Source organism: Tachypleus tridentatus, chromosome 12, assembly GCF_004210375.1.
Source record: "Tachypleus tridentatus isolate NWPU-2018 chromosome 12, ASM421037v1, whole genome shotgun sequence".
Classification (NCBI taxonomy): domain Eukaryota; kingdom Metazoa; phylum Arthropoda; class Merostomata; order Xiphosura; family Limulidae; genus Tachypleus; species Tachypleus tridentatus.
This window is the reverse complement of record NC_134836.1, coordinates 2,775,340-2,789,727: the sequence shown is the minus strand read 5'-3', so window position 1 is coordinate 2,789,727 and position 14,388 is coordinate 2,775,340. Positions and strand designations below refer to the sequence as shown.

Below are 14,388 nucleotides of genomic sequence, written 5' to 3'. Positions count from 1 at the left end.
GTTTTTGCTTTTATGTTTGCACTAGCTTTCTTTTTTGTCACAAGTCCAATCTGTATTCTAAAGAGAAAATCACTTTCTTGTTTTTCTTTAGACTTGTAACAAACCATCTTGTTACTTGAAGGACAACCAGGCTTATAAACATATTTTTTACAGATTTGCTTGGAATCTTTCTCCAGAATTTTTTTTATTTGCTAACTTACTTCAGCTACTTACAAAATTCATCACCAAGACTGATTCTTCTTTGACTTTAGATAAGCCTTTATTTTCATAAATATGGGTTTTGTCTTGCAAAGCAATAGTTTGTCATTTATCATGATATTTTAATTAATTTGTGTGTTTTAATTACTCATTCTTCTGTGAAGTTTTTGTCGAGAAGAGGGGATGTGTTTTCCCTAGTCACCAAATCTTCACCTTTGATCAAAATTTAGTGTTTGTTGCTTCTTATTTTTCTTTAGAGGCTCAGCATGGCCAGGTGGTTAGGGTGCTCATCTTGCAATCTGAGGGACACAGATTCGAATTCCCATCACACCACACATGCTTGCCTTTTCAGCTGTAGGGGTGTCATAATGTTATGGTCAATCCCACTATCTGTTGGTAAGAGAGCACCACAAGAGGTGGCAGTGGGTGGTGATAACTGGTTGTCTTCCTTCTAGTCTTACACTGCTAAATTAGGGATGGCTAGTTCAAATAGCCCTCATCTGACTTTGCACAAAATTTAAGAAAACAACAACATAAAACTTTCCTTTAGAGTCAGTTTCAGATGGATAGCCCTGTCTTCTTTATTTAGGTTGCCCATAATGATTGTGTATGGGTTATATTATTTAAGAGTTTTCCTTTGAAGATGTCTCTGCCATATGTATATCTTATTCATCTTTGTTGTAGAAATTGTATGGGAGTGCTGCATTATAAGTTCAAGAAGTTTATTTTATAGATTTCGTTTGATTTCATTAAAAAAAAAAATCTCATTCTGACCATTAGTGGTTTTGGTGAGGACCAGTTGTTATCTACCTATGTACACAGTAAAACTCATTTGGCCCCAATATCACAGTTAATTTGTGAGCCTGTCTCATTATAAAGACTATATATTTTTTCTGGGCAATTAATAAAGGTTTTCCTATAAAATAGTTTCAATATCTCTAGTATAATTTTCATATTCTTGATCATCTCTAGGTTAGTGCTTTTGTCTTTGTATCATACTCTAATGGTGGTTCCAATTTCATCACATTAGATATTGTTTTCTTTACTTTATGCGATATCAAATAAAATAAGTCAGGTTATTTATCTTAAGTCTGTCAGTTTATGCATTCTTTGAGTTTATGGCAACTTTCAGACTTTGGTATTTATATTCTTAGTTACTGTACTTTTTTGAACATGTTTTCAAATTCTAGAATTGGTTGTATTGATGTCAGTCATACTTCTGCATTGAATGCCATTTACATCTTTCTCTCTTAATACAACTTTTAAGCCTAAAGGTAAGTTGAAGTATTGATGTTAATTACCTTATCTCCTTTATTTTTACATTTGCTACATATTTAAAATATTTTAACTGATTTGGATCACTTTTTATTCCCCAAAAAAACTAATTTTTTTTTTATACATTAGGCACTGGTCATTTACAGTTTTTATATTTCTTTGTAGTAGTAATGGCCTGCCCACTTATTGCCTGGCATAGTCTTTAGAGAATGTGGAATTGTATATGGAACCATGTTTGTAGTGTCTATCCTTTACCATATCTGCCTTTCTCCTTAGGTTTATATACAATATTTAAGTTTGCAATACTTTTATGCATGCTTAGCCTTTGATGTGTGTAATTGTAAAGAAAATATATGTTTGAAATGATTATTGTTATACAAGTTAGATTTCAAGACATTTTATAACTTATCAACTTGTCATTTGACATGCATCAGTTTTTACCATAAAGACTACAAGTATATATTGTAGAGACCAGGTAAAGACATGTAGCAGTGAAATTCTTGGCCTATAGAATAGGATAGGAGAGGGGAAAATAAAAGGTTTGAATTTTCTAAAAAAAATCATAAGCTGTGTGTAAAAGTGATTATGTAATTACCTGTTTTGATTTATTTTAGGTATAAAGTATTGGTGCTTAAATGTTTCAGTTCAAGAAGCCAACTGCTCAAAATGCTACTGATAAAAGTAATAACTAAAAGTACATACCCCATGATCTGTATTAATGATAATAGTTTTACTGAACCTAGCAGATTTACAAAAAATCCTCTATTGATTCTGTATAAATCAGGAAATAAAGAGAATATTCAGCTATATATCTTGTAAACTGAAAAATAAATTCCATTCTTGTTTTCATACTGATCAACTTCTTTTTTTATTAATTAAATCAAATTTATACAGAAGCTTTTATTAACTAACATCAAGATATTTATTCACCAATAAAACAAAGTAAAATACAAAGTTAAACAAATGTAAAACATTTTTGTTTAAAGGATACTTAATTTTTTTTTCTTGTGTGTCATGGTTGACTGAATGTTAGCTTTGTATAGATTGTCTTATTGTTTCTTTACTTTGCAGTTTTTTTTGTAGACTTTCTCATCACATCGTTACTGTACTATACTAAAAGCTGTCCCATAAATTGCTATAGCTTAGTTAAAAGTTTTTTAAATTTTACAATCCATCTTGAATTTGATCTCGTGGAACTATTATGTAAGTTAATGTAGTATCTTCCACTATTTAACTTAGGTGCTTGACAATGCTAGAGAACAGGAAATATGGTTAGAGGAACAGCTTTCTCTGGCAAAATTAGGGGCATTTCAACATGTTGTTGTATTCCAACATATTCCATGGTTTCTGTTTAAACCTGATGAGGAAAAGGAGTATTTCAATATAGATAAAGATTTAAGAATAAAAATGCTAAAGAAACTTCAAGAGGCAGGTAAGTTTGTAATCTTACAATATAACATTATAAGAAGTTTAAAAAGTTGTTGCTACTATAATATTTTAAGAGCTAAGTGATTAAAAAATTAAGTGCATAAGGATGAAAATATTGAGTTATTTGTAGAACAACTCCTAGAAAATGTGGATTAAAGTAGATGCAGGACATCAAAGGCTTAAATATAATTAAAATCATATAATACAAAAAAAAGATTTTTTTGTTTGTCAGTTATATTTAGTTTTTCCCCTATAAAGAAATTCAAATTCTCATCAAACCACTTTTCTATTCTGTGTATTTTATATAAATTGTGTCAGACCATTATCAAAATTAAAAATATCACTCAAGACCATTTCAAGTTTTAGCAAAAAACACTTTTTATCTGTTTTGATTTTAATTTATCCAATTTACAAACCTATAATTAAAGCCAATAATTATATTAAGTTAGAATTTTCTAATAAATGTTGATAGAAAAAATCATGTTACTCTTTTTATGCACTATGTATTGAAAATTGTTTGAAGTTTAAAACTGCAAGAAGTTACTATAGTGCACACCCAGATACTAATTAATTATTTTAATAGGTGTAAAAATTATCTTTTGTGGCCATTATCATCGAAATGCAGGAGGATCTTATGAAAACTTAGAAGTGGTGACCACTTCAGCTGTTGGAGCACAATTGGGAACAGATAAATCTGGAATGAGAATTATTCGAGTTTTTTCAGAGACAATTAAACATGATTATTATGCTCTTGAGGATTTACCTACTGAAATCAATCTTACCAGTCTATAGACTTCTTGCAGTGTCATAGGGTGTACCTACACATTGGAATATTATATACTCAGATTAACACAACTAATTATAAATATAAAGTTTTTAATTAATATGAAGATAACTGCAGCATAATATTACTGATATAATAAAAAATGTGTGTAACAATTAATTTTTGAATGTTCATGATACTGAATGGCAGGATACACATTTATCATAACTTAGTAATTATTCCATGGATGATGGAACTTGTATGCTGATATTCTTTTGTCCACATTATTTTATGTGTATATATGTATGAAAAATCATTCAAATACAAAGAACTTGCACAAAATTCAAAATAATCTCACTGGAATTTCAGAAGAATACACTTTCTTTCTTCTGAAGGTGCTTGGGTTGTCAATTTATTTTTGATCCTCTGTGAATTCTGATTATGATGAATGATAAAATATTTTGTAACAGTCAGGGATAATATGTACTCGCAGTTTAGAAAGTAAATTTTTCTGGAATGTAATTTTTTATTATTATTTTAACAATGTACAGTATTCATATTTCATTAAAGTTGCTAGATCACCAATCATTATAATACAAACTTTCTAGAATGAGAATATTCAGTATTAAGCTTCTCAATCTAACTGTTCCTAAGTGAAAATGGTTAAAATATAGTAAAACCTAGTTAGTACTCAGTAGTCTACATTCTAAGCACATGAAAATTGCAACTGTCAAGGAATGAGCATACAGGGTAATATTTCTCTTATTTAGAATTTTAAAAAATAACCCCATTACATACGTTTCAGGGTTATATTATGCTTGCGAGTATTTGATATACTACAGTTGAAATAAATATATGAAGTGAATGAAAAAGTAAGTGATAAAGAACTATAAAGAGATAATAAATTTGATTCATAATTCTAATAAAGCTATGAAACATTGGAATATTTTTGTAATAGCATAGTTTCAATTATGTGTTTTTTTCCAACATGATATTTCCCTCTTCTCAGCAGTTTATCCATTCTCATCCATTGCTGCTTGCTATATATGCATATTTTTCTTTATACATGCCACAAGCATTTTATATTCTTTTATTGGAATTGAATGATTGCAACATGTTTGTCATGCAAATAAATCATCATGCATTACTTCTCTATCGGTAGGGGTGTGGCACGAAACATCATCTATATGACACTACCAAATTGTTGCTTCTTATTTGGCACTGCTTTTGCTCATACATGTTCCTTTTTGTTAGTTTAGTTTAGTTTCATGTTCAACTTTAGTAAACTCACAAAATGGTCTTTCTTAACTTCTCTTTAATCCCATATTATAACCATGACATTGTTATTTATACTTTCAATTACTGGTTGACTCTTCCTCATTGATGAATTCCAAAGTTCATGTTACCACTGATGGTCACATGTGTGATTAGCATTATGTCTCAGGCCTCAGATGCGGGCACCCTGATGGGGTATTGAATATTACATGGGTCATTCTGTCTCCAGACCTTGCTTCTTCCTCAATGAGCTGAGCCTGTTCATGTGGACTCTTTTGACTTTGGCATGCCTTCCCATGCTCTGCCTGAAGAGCCAGCTAAGCCTAACATGGTCTTATTGGATATAGATGTTTTATCCCTTTCCCATATTTCCTGTGAACTGTATTCTTCCTCACTGCATGACCAATCTTCCCATCCCTATTTGGATTTTCATCTCTCTCTGGATATTTGAGTACGTTCTGACTAATTAGCCTCACAATTAAGTAACAGGATTAGCATGACTTGCCCTCCTTGGGCTTCAGAGTAGTTTACTCTTGCATATCATTGTGCAGACTGTTCTCTTCTGGACCAGCAGTTGTTAAGTTTTATGATTAAACTTTGTAAAACGGATAGCAACTGCCTGTCGTGTAGAAACAAGTGTAGAGGACTGTTTTGAAAGTCTTCTGCCTTTTGTCTTAAGTTCAGTGTATGTGTAAGGTGTTGTCAGTATTTTATAGTATCCTGGTGGATTGTGGAGAGCATGTTATGATTGGTTGGATTATTGCTGTTTTTGATCAGAGAGATTTCCTGTAGACTCAACCAGTGGTAGCCACAGGTTACTCACCTCTAATCTGGAATTTCTGTTTAGTGAAGGTTTAATAGTGTTAATATAAAATGATTCTTTGACTTTTTTTTTTGTGTGTGTTCCAGAATTTGTCTGTGTCAGTGATTCTATTTTTATCCTAGTTTATTCTGTGGTTTTAAAGGTGTGGATGAAAGGGTTCTTCCTTCAAAGTCTTCCATGAAAATGATCTCATGGCTAGACTGTGTTTGTTGAATTTCTTGTTGTATTAGAAATAGGTTGATTGTAAGCAAATAGTTGTTAGTTCTCTTATGGCATCTATTTTTATCTCTGTTCTGTGTGGTAGAGACTTGTCATTCAGTTGTTGTTGTCTGGTGATGTGAAGGGTTTCTGAGTTGTCCTATGAAATCTATCAAGTTTTGAATGTGATAGTGTTTCCTCATAGTGGAGAGAAGATAGGCACTAGGAAGGGAGCCAGTTTATGGCAAGGTGAGTTTCTAGCACTGACAATAGGCCTTAAAGGTATATTAGGTGTGTGTACCTTAGATAGTCTGTAGAACTGAGGAGGGAAGTTTTTATTGGATCTCACAATTTTGAGATTGTGGTTAATCTCACAATTATTTCATTATTTCTGGCAATAACGGTCCAGAAATTTAGTTTCTAAATTTCTAACTGTTTGATCTTTGTGTCTTTGATGTCTAGGATGACTTTACTGTTTCCTTTGTTTGCTGGTAGAATATTGATGTTGTCTTATTTTAGATGGTTCAGTGTGCTGCATTCATGTTTAGTGATGTTCGGTTTTGGTTTCTTGGCATTCCTGAGGATGGTGTAAGTTTGAAGTCAGAATTGTTCAGCCATAGGGTTCAGGAAGCTTTGTGCAGCAGATTCTGAGGTTGCAGCTATCCTCTGTTTACCATAATATTGTCTTCAAAATTTACATATGGCTCCATTTCTTTAGGTTGTATGTCTTTGGAATCATGCATTACATTTGAACAACAACAGTCTACCCTTTCCAACCTTGTTGCCCATTTGTCCCAGTCAGGTCCCAGTATGGCATCTAGTATCATTTCCTATTCCTCCCCTTCCCAACCCTTATCTGTCTCTTTTTCCAGGCTGCCTTGTCTTGTTTCCTTCAATACCACAAGTCATGTCGCTGTAATTATCAGTGACTGTTTGGTGTGTTCTGCTCCAATGGAAGCTCAGTTTGCTGATTTTCTTCATCACTAACATCTTTCCATCAAGGATTACTGGGTTAAGTTTTATTGGAAGGATTTGTGATCCTATTTTTTCTCCATCTCCTGTGTCTCCTATATCCATTTCCTTTCCTCCACCTCAGGATCCCATGACCAGCCAGCACCTGTTGAAGGCAGTTCAGGAACTGTTATCTCAGCAGGCCATTGAACCTATTCTACTTCCTTTATCAGGTATTTACTCCAGACTCTCTGCTGTTCCCAAGAAAATTGGGGACTTGGAGGCCTGTCATTGATTTGTCTCTCTTCAATCATTTCATTCAACTGTCCTATTTTACCATGAAGTCACTCTCATCCTGTGGTGGAAATTTTCTTCAGACTTGTAGATGACCATCACCAATGCTTATCTTCACATCCCTATATCACCAGTCTCCATATTTTAGGTTCATCCATTATGAGGAAGCTTATCTATTTCTCATACACTGTACTAAAAGTTATATACAAATAAAAATGGTCACATGGTCAGTATCTTTGGTTTGTTTATCACAGAGTAATTTATCTGTTTGGTGCTCTATCCTTTGGGCTTGCTTCTTGTCAGGTGGTCAGAGCTTTTGCTTACTGTCTTTGTGATCTGGGGTTTGCGAATTCAACATTATATGAATGACTGGCTTCTGACTAGAGTTAGCCAGCCATAATCGAAAACTCTTTTCTTCAATCTACCCAATATACAGAAGTCTTTTTTCTTTTTTTTTTTTAAACACTCATCTCAGCTGAGTACAACCTTCTGCATGGAAATGTTAGTTTGCCACATTCTTTTGGCTCCCTCACTTTCTGCTCATGAGGTTCTTTTATGGCTTTGTAGTGCTCATTGTTGAAATGGAGTTTTCACAAGATTGCTTGTAGGTGAATAAACTTGTGATGTAGATGCTTCGTATACTTGCATGCACTGCATGGGTAAAGCAGAAGGAGACAGCCCATCCCTTGTGTTGAATAAATGAGTATAGTCAGCTTTTCAAAATAGGGTTCTGTGGTCACCCATGCACTGTCTCATGATGATGTTCCTCTGGACTAAACATGTTCTCACCTCCCTTTCTTCTAATGGAAAATGGAAGTCTTTTATCACTTTCCAGTTTCAAGCTGTAGAGGTGGTCAACCATGGATGTTTATGATAACCATTCTGAGCAGAGTACGACAGTGATGTTCTGTGGGTGTAGATGACATCCAATCCTGCAGTATGTAGTATACATTCACAATGAAGTGAAACATCTAAATGCAGTACAGGCTTTCGATTTGGAGCCCTCATTCTGCCTGTGTGGAGGTTGGAACCTTGTGGCTGGGTTTTAGATGTAGAGTAGGACCAATCAACTCAAGTCCATACACATATTTATAGTTGTCTGTATTATTTCCAAATTGTGGCCCATAGTGTAGGTAAGGGGGATTGTTCTTGTTCTATCCTTTTTGGTATCCCTTGTATCTAATTCAGAGGATTTCATAGGGAGTTTATATTATGTAGATACTATATGTAAAATAACCAGATCAACTGATCAAAGCTAACACATGTCACGGTCAGGAGTCAGAGTGGGTTTAATTTCCCTTAGTCTCTTAATCATGAGGTAAAGATGATGTAATTCTCATCCTACCCCTGCATGGATGTTGGTTCTGAGTGGCATGGGTTTTGAATATAGTTGACTTATTGACTTATCTACTCTATACCTAGGGGCACATCCATTGTTTACCTATTTTTATACTTTGTGGGATTAAGTTACACAAGTTACGTATATATTACCGTAATTGGGATCAGTCTCCCATCATACTTTTCTCCCTCTTAGGTGTACTCTTCTTTCTTTCATCCCTTATTTACTACATGTCATGGATGGGCAAAGAGTATATACTTGGCTCAAAAGTGATGTAGTTCCCCTAGGTACAGATTCTTTCTGGGGGTACTTCTATTATCCCCTCGTGCTGGTCGTGCCACCTAATGAACGTGGGTTTCTAGCTACTCTCTTGATAGAAGGTAAGTACCATATTAGAAGTTATAATCTTCCTATACTTGTAATGAAAATCCATACCAAGTTATCTCTTTCTTCTTTTTTTTTCATTTGTGTAACGGTCTCATTTAACTGCTTTATTTGACAACATATTTTTATTTTATTAAGTGCGTGGCTTGGAGTGGGAGGGATTTGCAAATGTTTTCAAGACACAATTATTTTTTATACTATTTACCACAGAAAAAAAAATTAACATTCATGCAAAATACTGTTTTCCTGGTATTTCCACTCAGAAGTTAAAAGTACAAGTTAAATTCAAGTGTCTATTTTAAGCAGATGAGCAGAAACAAAAAAGTCTGGTAGTGTATGATCTGGTGTTCTATAACTACTAACTAGGTGTGGTGTAGTAATGCATTTCACAGTATTTCTTTGTGAATCTTACAATAATGAAAATTTAAAATAATGTAATGTTCATAATATTCTATTTACTGATTAAAAATGTATTTTTATGTATGTTGAAATTAAAATTTTATTTCCTAATGCTAATAACAATTTGCCATCTGTTGATCATTATTTAGAGAACTAAAGAGCAAAAGTCTTTACAATATTTAGTCTTTATTATATATATAGTGACTTTGATGACTATGAATGGCAATCTCTGCAATATTAAAGACAATTTTTTTTCTAGATTTTACTTTCATATTTATTCCAATAAGTTTTTTTTTTTTAACACAGTTCATCATTGTATTCTCTGCTTTTATGAATAACCATGTTTATGACAACCTATGAACATATGTTTAAATATATATGTAATCAATTTAAATTCTATAGTTAAGAAAACCGTATGCCAAACTGTAATAACTGTCTTCATCTGAAATACATTTTATAAAATAATTGTTTTTAAAATTATCCTAGTAAACAAATAATTAACTGTAAATACATGAAATGACTGAACATTTTTTTAGCTTTAAAACACAGTTCAATGTGTGCTGTAGAAGAAACATTATATTTAACTATTAAAGTGAGCATGCTTGAAATCCACAGATGACAGTATATACTTAAATGTATAAAACTGGCACCCAGTAAACATACATAGAAGAAAGCACTTGTTATGAAAAGTGAACTTTCCACATATTTCACAGTAAAATTAAACATGCACATGGTCTTGAATTGAGATTTCTTTCTCGTAAATTAGTCTGACACAAAACAAAATCTTCATCCTTCCTGTATGGATGTAACAGCAGATACCTGTGAGAAAAAAAACAACTAAATTTAACATTTCTTGAAAAGAGAGGAAATCAACTGAATACTATAAATAAAAGTCCAAAGACAGCTTTTTGAGTGGATTCTTTTATTTCTTAACTTTACAACATTTCCAACAAGAAAATGAAATGGACAAATTCAGACATAACAATAAGTGTTTTACAATAAACACCAAAGATGTATCTCAAGACAGCTGGTATGGGTATTAAAACTATTAAAATAGAGAACAATATGTCTTCACCTTCTCAGGTCATCTTCAGGTTAACTAAGGGAATTTGCAGCTGACCATTGCATGTTTAGAAGACCGAGCCAGGAGACTTGTGATACTTTCCACAGAAAAAAAGCAATTTCGACAATTGTATTGACATCCAACAGCCAAGCCTTCCAGGAAAAATTAAAAATTAATATTTTCTAGAAACACCTAAAAACAACATCTTAAACGATTTTTTCAAAGAATTTTCTCACAAAACAGAAAACCAAAACACGACCTTGCAAAAAAAGACATTAATTCCATTAAAATCCTTTAAAGCAGATAAAGGAAATGCTATAGTCATAATGAACACAACTGAATACATTAAGAACATCCTATCAGACACAAATTTAAACCAATACACACAAATCCAACAAAGACACATGAAATGCAACTAAAAATGAAAAAAGCCAACACAATTTCAAAAACACTTTATTCCTACCTACGCAAGATAGACTCACACACCACAAATGTGGCATCCCCAAATCTCATAAGCCAGATTGTCTACTACGACCAACAATGTCCACATATGATTCGTTTAATTGCAATCTTGGTAAATACATAGCATGGGCATTCTCCAAATATGTAACATCAGCCAGCTCTTTCATCAAGGACTCTTTTTAGTTTCAAATCTAATCTAAATCAACTTAATCATAAAGGCTTAAGGGCCAGTTTCGATGTCATATCCCTCTTTACAGAAGTCCCAACCACTGAAACCTGCAAGATAGCCTTAGAACTCTGTATCCGAGACCCTAACCCATCAATAGACATTCCCAGTAACCAATTAGCAACCCTCATAGAATTCACCACGATGAAGACAAACTTCATGTTCAATAACCACAACTATATACAAACAAATGGCCTAAGCATGGGCAACCCAGTATCACCAGTTCTAGCCAACATTTTTATGACACAAGTTGAAACACAAGCAATTAACACAGCATTATTTCCACCACTAGTATAGATATGTAGACGAGACAATTGCGGGATTCACATCTAAGGAACACAATGTTTTCAATCATTAACTCTATACATCTCAACATTAACTTCACATGTGAACAGGAAGAAAGCAATCAAATATCATTTCTTAACATCAAATTTACAAGAACCGATACACAGTTTAAAACAGGTATCCACCGAAAAATCATCCATACTGGACTATTCAGCAAATGAAACAAAACGAAAACTCCACACACTAAGAAACCAAATAAACACAGCCATAAAACTATGCTCACCCGATAAAATTAACAACGAATTAGACAAAAAACAATACTTCATTAACATCAAGTTTCCTCCACAAACCGTACAACACATTATACACGCACACCTAGACAAAAAGCAAAATCAACTAACAAAAGTAAACATACCCCATGATTTAAAAAAATCACAAATCCATATACTGCTGTATACCATATATTCCTAACATCAGGAGACAAATAACCAACATTTGGCAAAACTAGTAACAAAATATGACATTCCAGTTAATATCAAATTTATTCAAAAACCAGGCATAAAACTGAGGTCTATACTACATAAAAACTACACTGACAAACACCACAGCAACATTACTTATAAAATTAAATGTGATAACTGCCACGACTTCTATATTGGAGAAACAAGTAGAAAATGGAAACAGGATTCAGAGAACACAAAAAGTCACCACACGTTTTCAAACACTGCAAATCAAATAAACACAACATAAGCATAGAAAACATCCAAATACTAAATAAAGAAACAAACACAAAATTAAAGAAGCCTTACTTATACAAAAACTCAAGCCCAAATTAAACCAATATAGAGAAACACCTTTATACCTATATTAATAAATATAATCCAACATCTAAGCATGCCCTCTACATTTCTACACTCAATTACACAACCGCCTTCAAACATATAGTCAGCTATTGGTTAGTTACCTCTTTCTTTCTTTGTGAACCTGATGATGACCGAAAAAGGTCGAAACATTCTTCATTCCTCAACATAGTGCCTTCTCTATCCATACCAGCCATTTTTTGCACATATAATTTTATAAATGCTTTTATGTCTATCAAATGTGAAATAATTGGTTGTTGCAATTAATTATTGCTGAAGTACCAAACTTATACTACAAATACAATGAGTTATTTCAAAAACCGAGATTTTGTTTGGTTTGCACTTTATAGAAGTTTTCTAACAATGAAAAAGAAAACCATGCAATATGTGAACCCTACCAATACAGAACTGGATATAAACAATTCAGTAATTTGAAGGTTAACTGTACTGTATTTTTAATATCTTTATAACTTGTATTATCATCCACAAAATATATTAATAAAAGTAATTACATAGTAAATGCAAACTGTTTTTGTGAATATAGAGAGCATTTGAAATACTCCTACCCTTAACGTTGCACAAGCAACCCAGCTCCGTGGAGTTTGCATTCCAGCAACAATATTCCACTGATTTTGTTCAGGGCAGTAACATTCAATTGTTTTATGATACCTGTTAAAAAATAAAAGGTAACAAAAATAATAATTATTTATAACATATATTTGCCCTTTTTAGATGGGTCATGGGTCAAAGGCCATGTCATCACATTTATTGAACTACTATTTTATGAATCTGTGTCATTAAGTTTAGTATCAAACTGTAGGTTATAATTCAGATTTTGATGTTATACATTATTTAATTTCTTAATTTAAAAGTAGACATTAGAAAGACACACCCAAAATGTTGATTCTTGTGTCATGTGGTACACTGAATGCAACATTGGTTCAAATTAGATGTTTCTGATGTTAAAATACAAAATCAATAGTGTTGTATGAACAAGGAACTCAAATTACTGACATTGACAAGATATAAAATAATAATTTCCGATTTTTCTATTTGGTGAGATGTTGCTCATGTACGAAATCATACACAGTAGCCCCACTCACCTCTTTCCATTTTGGGAAACGGTCCATTATAAACACATACTTCTTTATAATGAATGTGAATAACTAATCAAAAACTCAAAATATCCACATGTTTAAATATAACAGCATCATTTCTTTCTTTTGAGACAACCTTTGGGCTGGAAAGATGAGTCTTGAACCTATCTAAAATTTCACATTTTTTTGACCCAAATACAGCTTCGTTACTGAACAAAATAGATTATGATGGAATTATATGGCATTGATATTGTAATTTATGATTTTTTTTGGTTATTCAAATGTATACATAAAACCTAAAATATTATTTTATTTCACATCCACCACATGCAGCAAGCAGCAAAGCCAGGCTTCTGCTGAAAGGTCAATATAATAAATATATCCAAATGTATAATGTTATGACATTTAAGCTATTTACACTAAAAATTTGTGTTTCAGTTGTAATTTGTAGTCATTCTAGAAATAAAACAGCATAATTTTTATTTACTTCGTAACTTTTTATGGTGGTTACAAGATCAGTCAAATCTACCAAAAACATTCAGAGATTCTGATTCATTAGTGAGAATAACAGATAAAATAGAGTTTTTTTTTCTTAAAAAACATTTGATAATTATGTGGAATCTATAAAGATTTAGATATGAAATTTTAAAATGTTTTGATGCATAAAAGTATCTTTAATGTTAAAATGAACATTCCTCTGCATGTTGGATAGTCAACATTCTGAAAGAAAATGTTTTACAAGAAAATAGTCAATTCAAATTCTTAAAATACTTAATTCAAAACCTGATATTTTTGTGTATGAAAGCCTTGAAATGTTTACTAGTAACCTGCAAATTTTGTAAATCTATATATACATTACCAAAAATCATAGAATAATTACTCTCATGGATACTTACATGGTTACAAGATGGGTGGATTCCACTCAACCAATAATGAAAGGGTTAACAGTGTATACAAACAAAACATACATTAAAAAATTGAACTCTTTTTCAACAATAAACATTTTAAGACTAAAATTTATTGAAGATAATATGTACATTTTTTAAAAAGAAGAACCTACTATTAGAT

The 14,388-nt window shown here is 32.3% G+C and overlaps 2 protein-coding genes across 13 annotated transcripts in view; one reads left to right on the top strand and one right to left on the bottom strand.

Moving 5' to 3' along the window:
• Positions 1-9,444, top strand: part of LOC143235109 (serine/threonine-protein phosphatase CPPED1-like) — a 29,346-nt gene extending 19,902 nt beyond the window's left edge. For 8 of the 9 annotated variants that reach the window (XM_076472932.1, XM_076472936.1, XM_076472935.1 and 5 more), the window contains 2 exons: positions 2,713-2,905; positions 3,485-9,444. In XM_076472932.1, coding sequence (XP_076329047.1) covers positions 2,713-2,905; positions 3,485-3,693 — 402 coding nt within the window. In that variant the 3' untranslated portion in view covers positions 3,694-9,444. The remainder of the gene's footprint in view (positions 1-2,712; positions 2,906-3,484) is intronic. The other variant, XM_076472938.1, reaches the window with a different exon arrangement.
• Positions 9,445-9,574: 130 nt separating this feature from the next.
• Positions 9,575-14,388, bottom strand: part of LOC143235108 (kelch-like protein 24) — a 41,579-nt gene continuing 36,765 nt past the window's right edge. For all 4 annotated transcript variants that reach the window (XM_076472929.1, XM_076472926.1, XM_076472928.1 and 1 more), the window contains 2 exons: positions 12,790-12,892; positions 9,575-10,146 (listed from right to left, as the gene is read on the bottom strand). In XM_076472929.1, the coding sequence (XP_076329044.1) occupies positions 10,114-10,146; positions 12,790-12,892 (136 nt within the window). In that variant the 3' untranslated portion in view covers positions 9,575-10,113. The remainder of the gene's footprint in view (positions 10,147-12,789; positions 12,893-14,388) is intronic.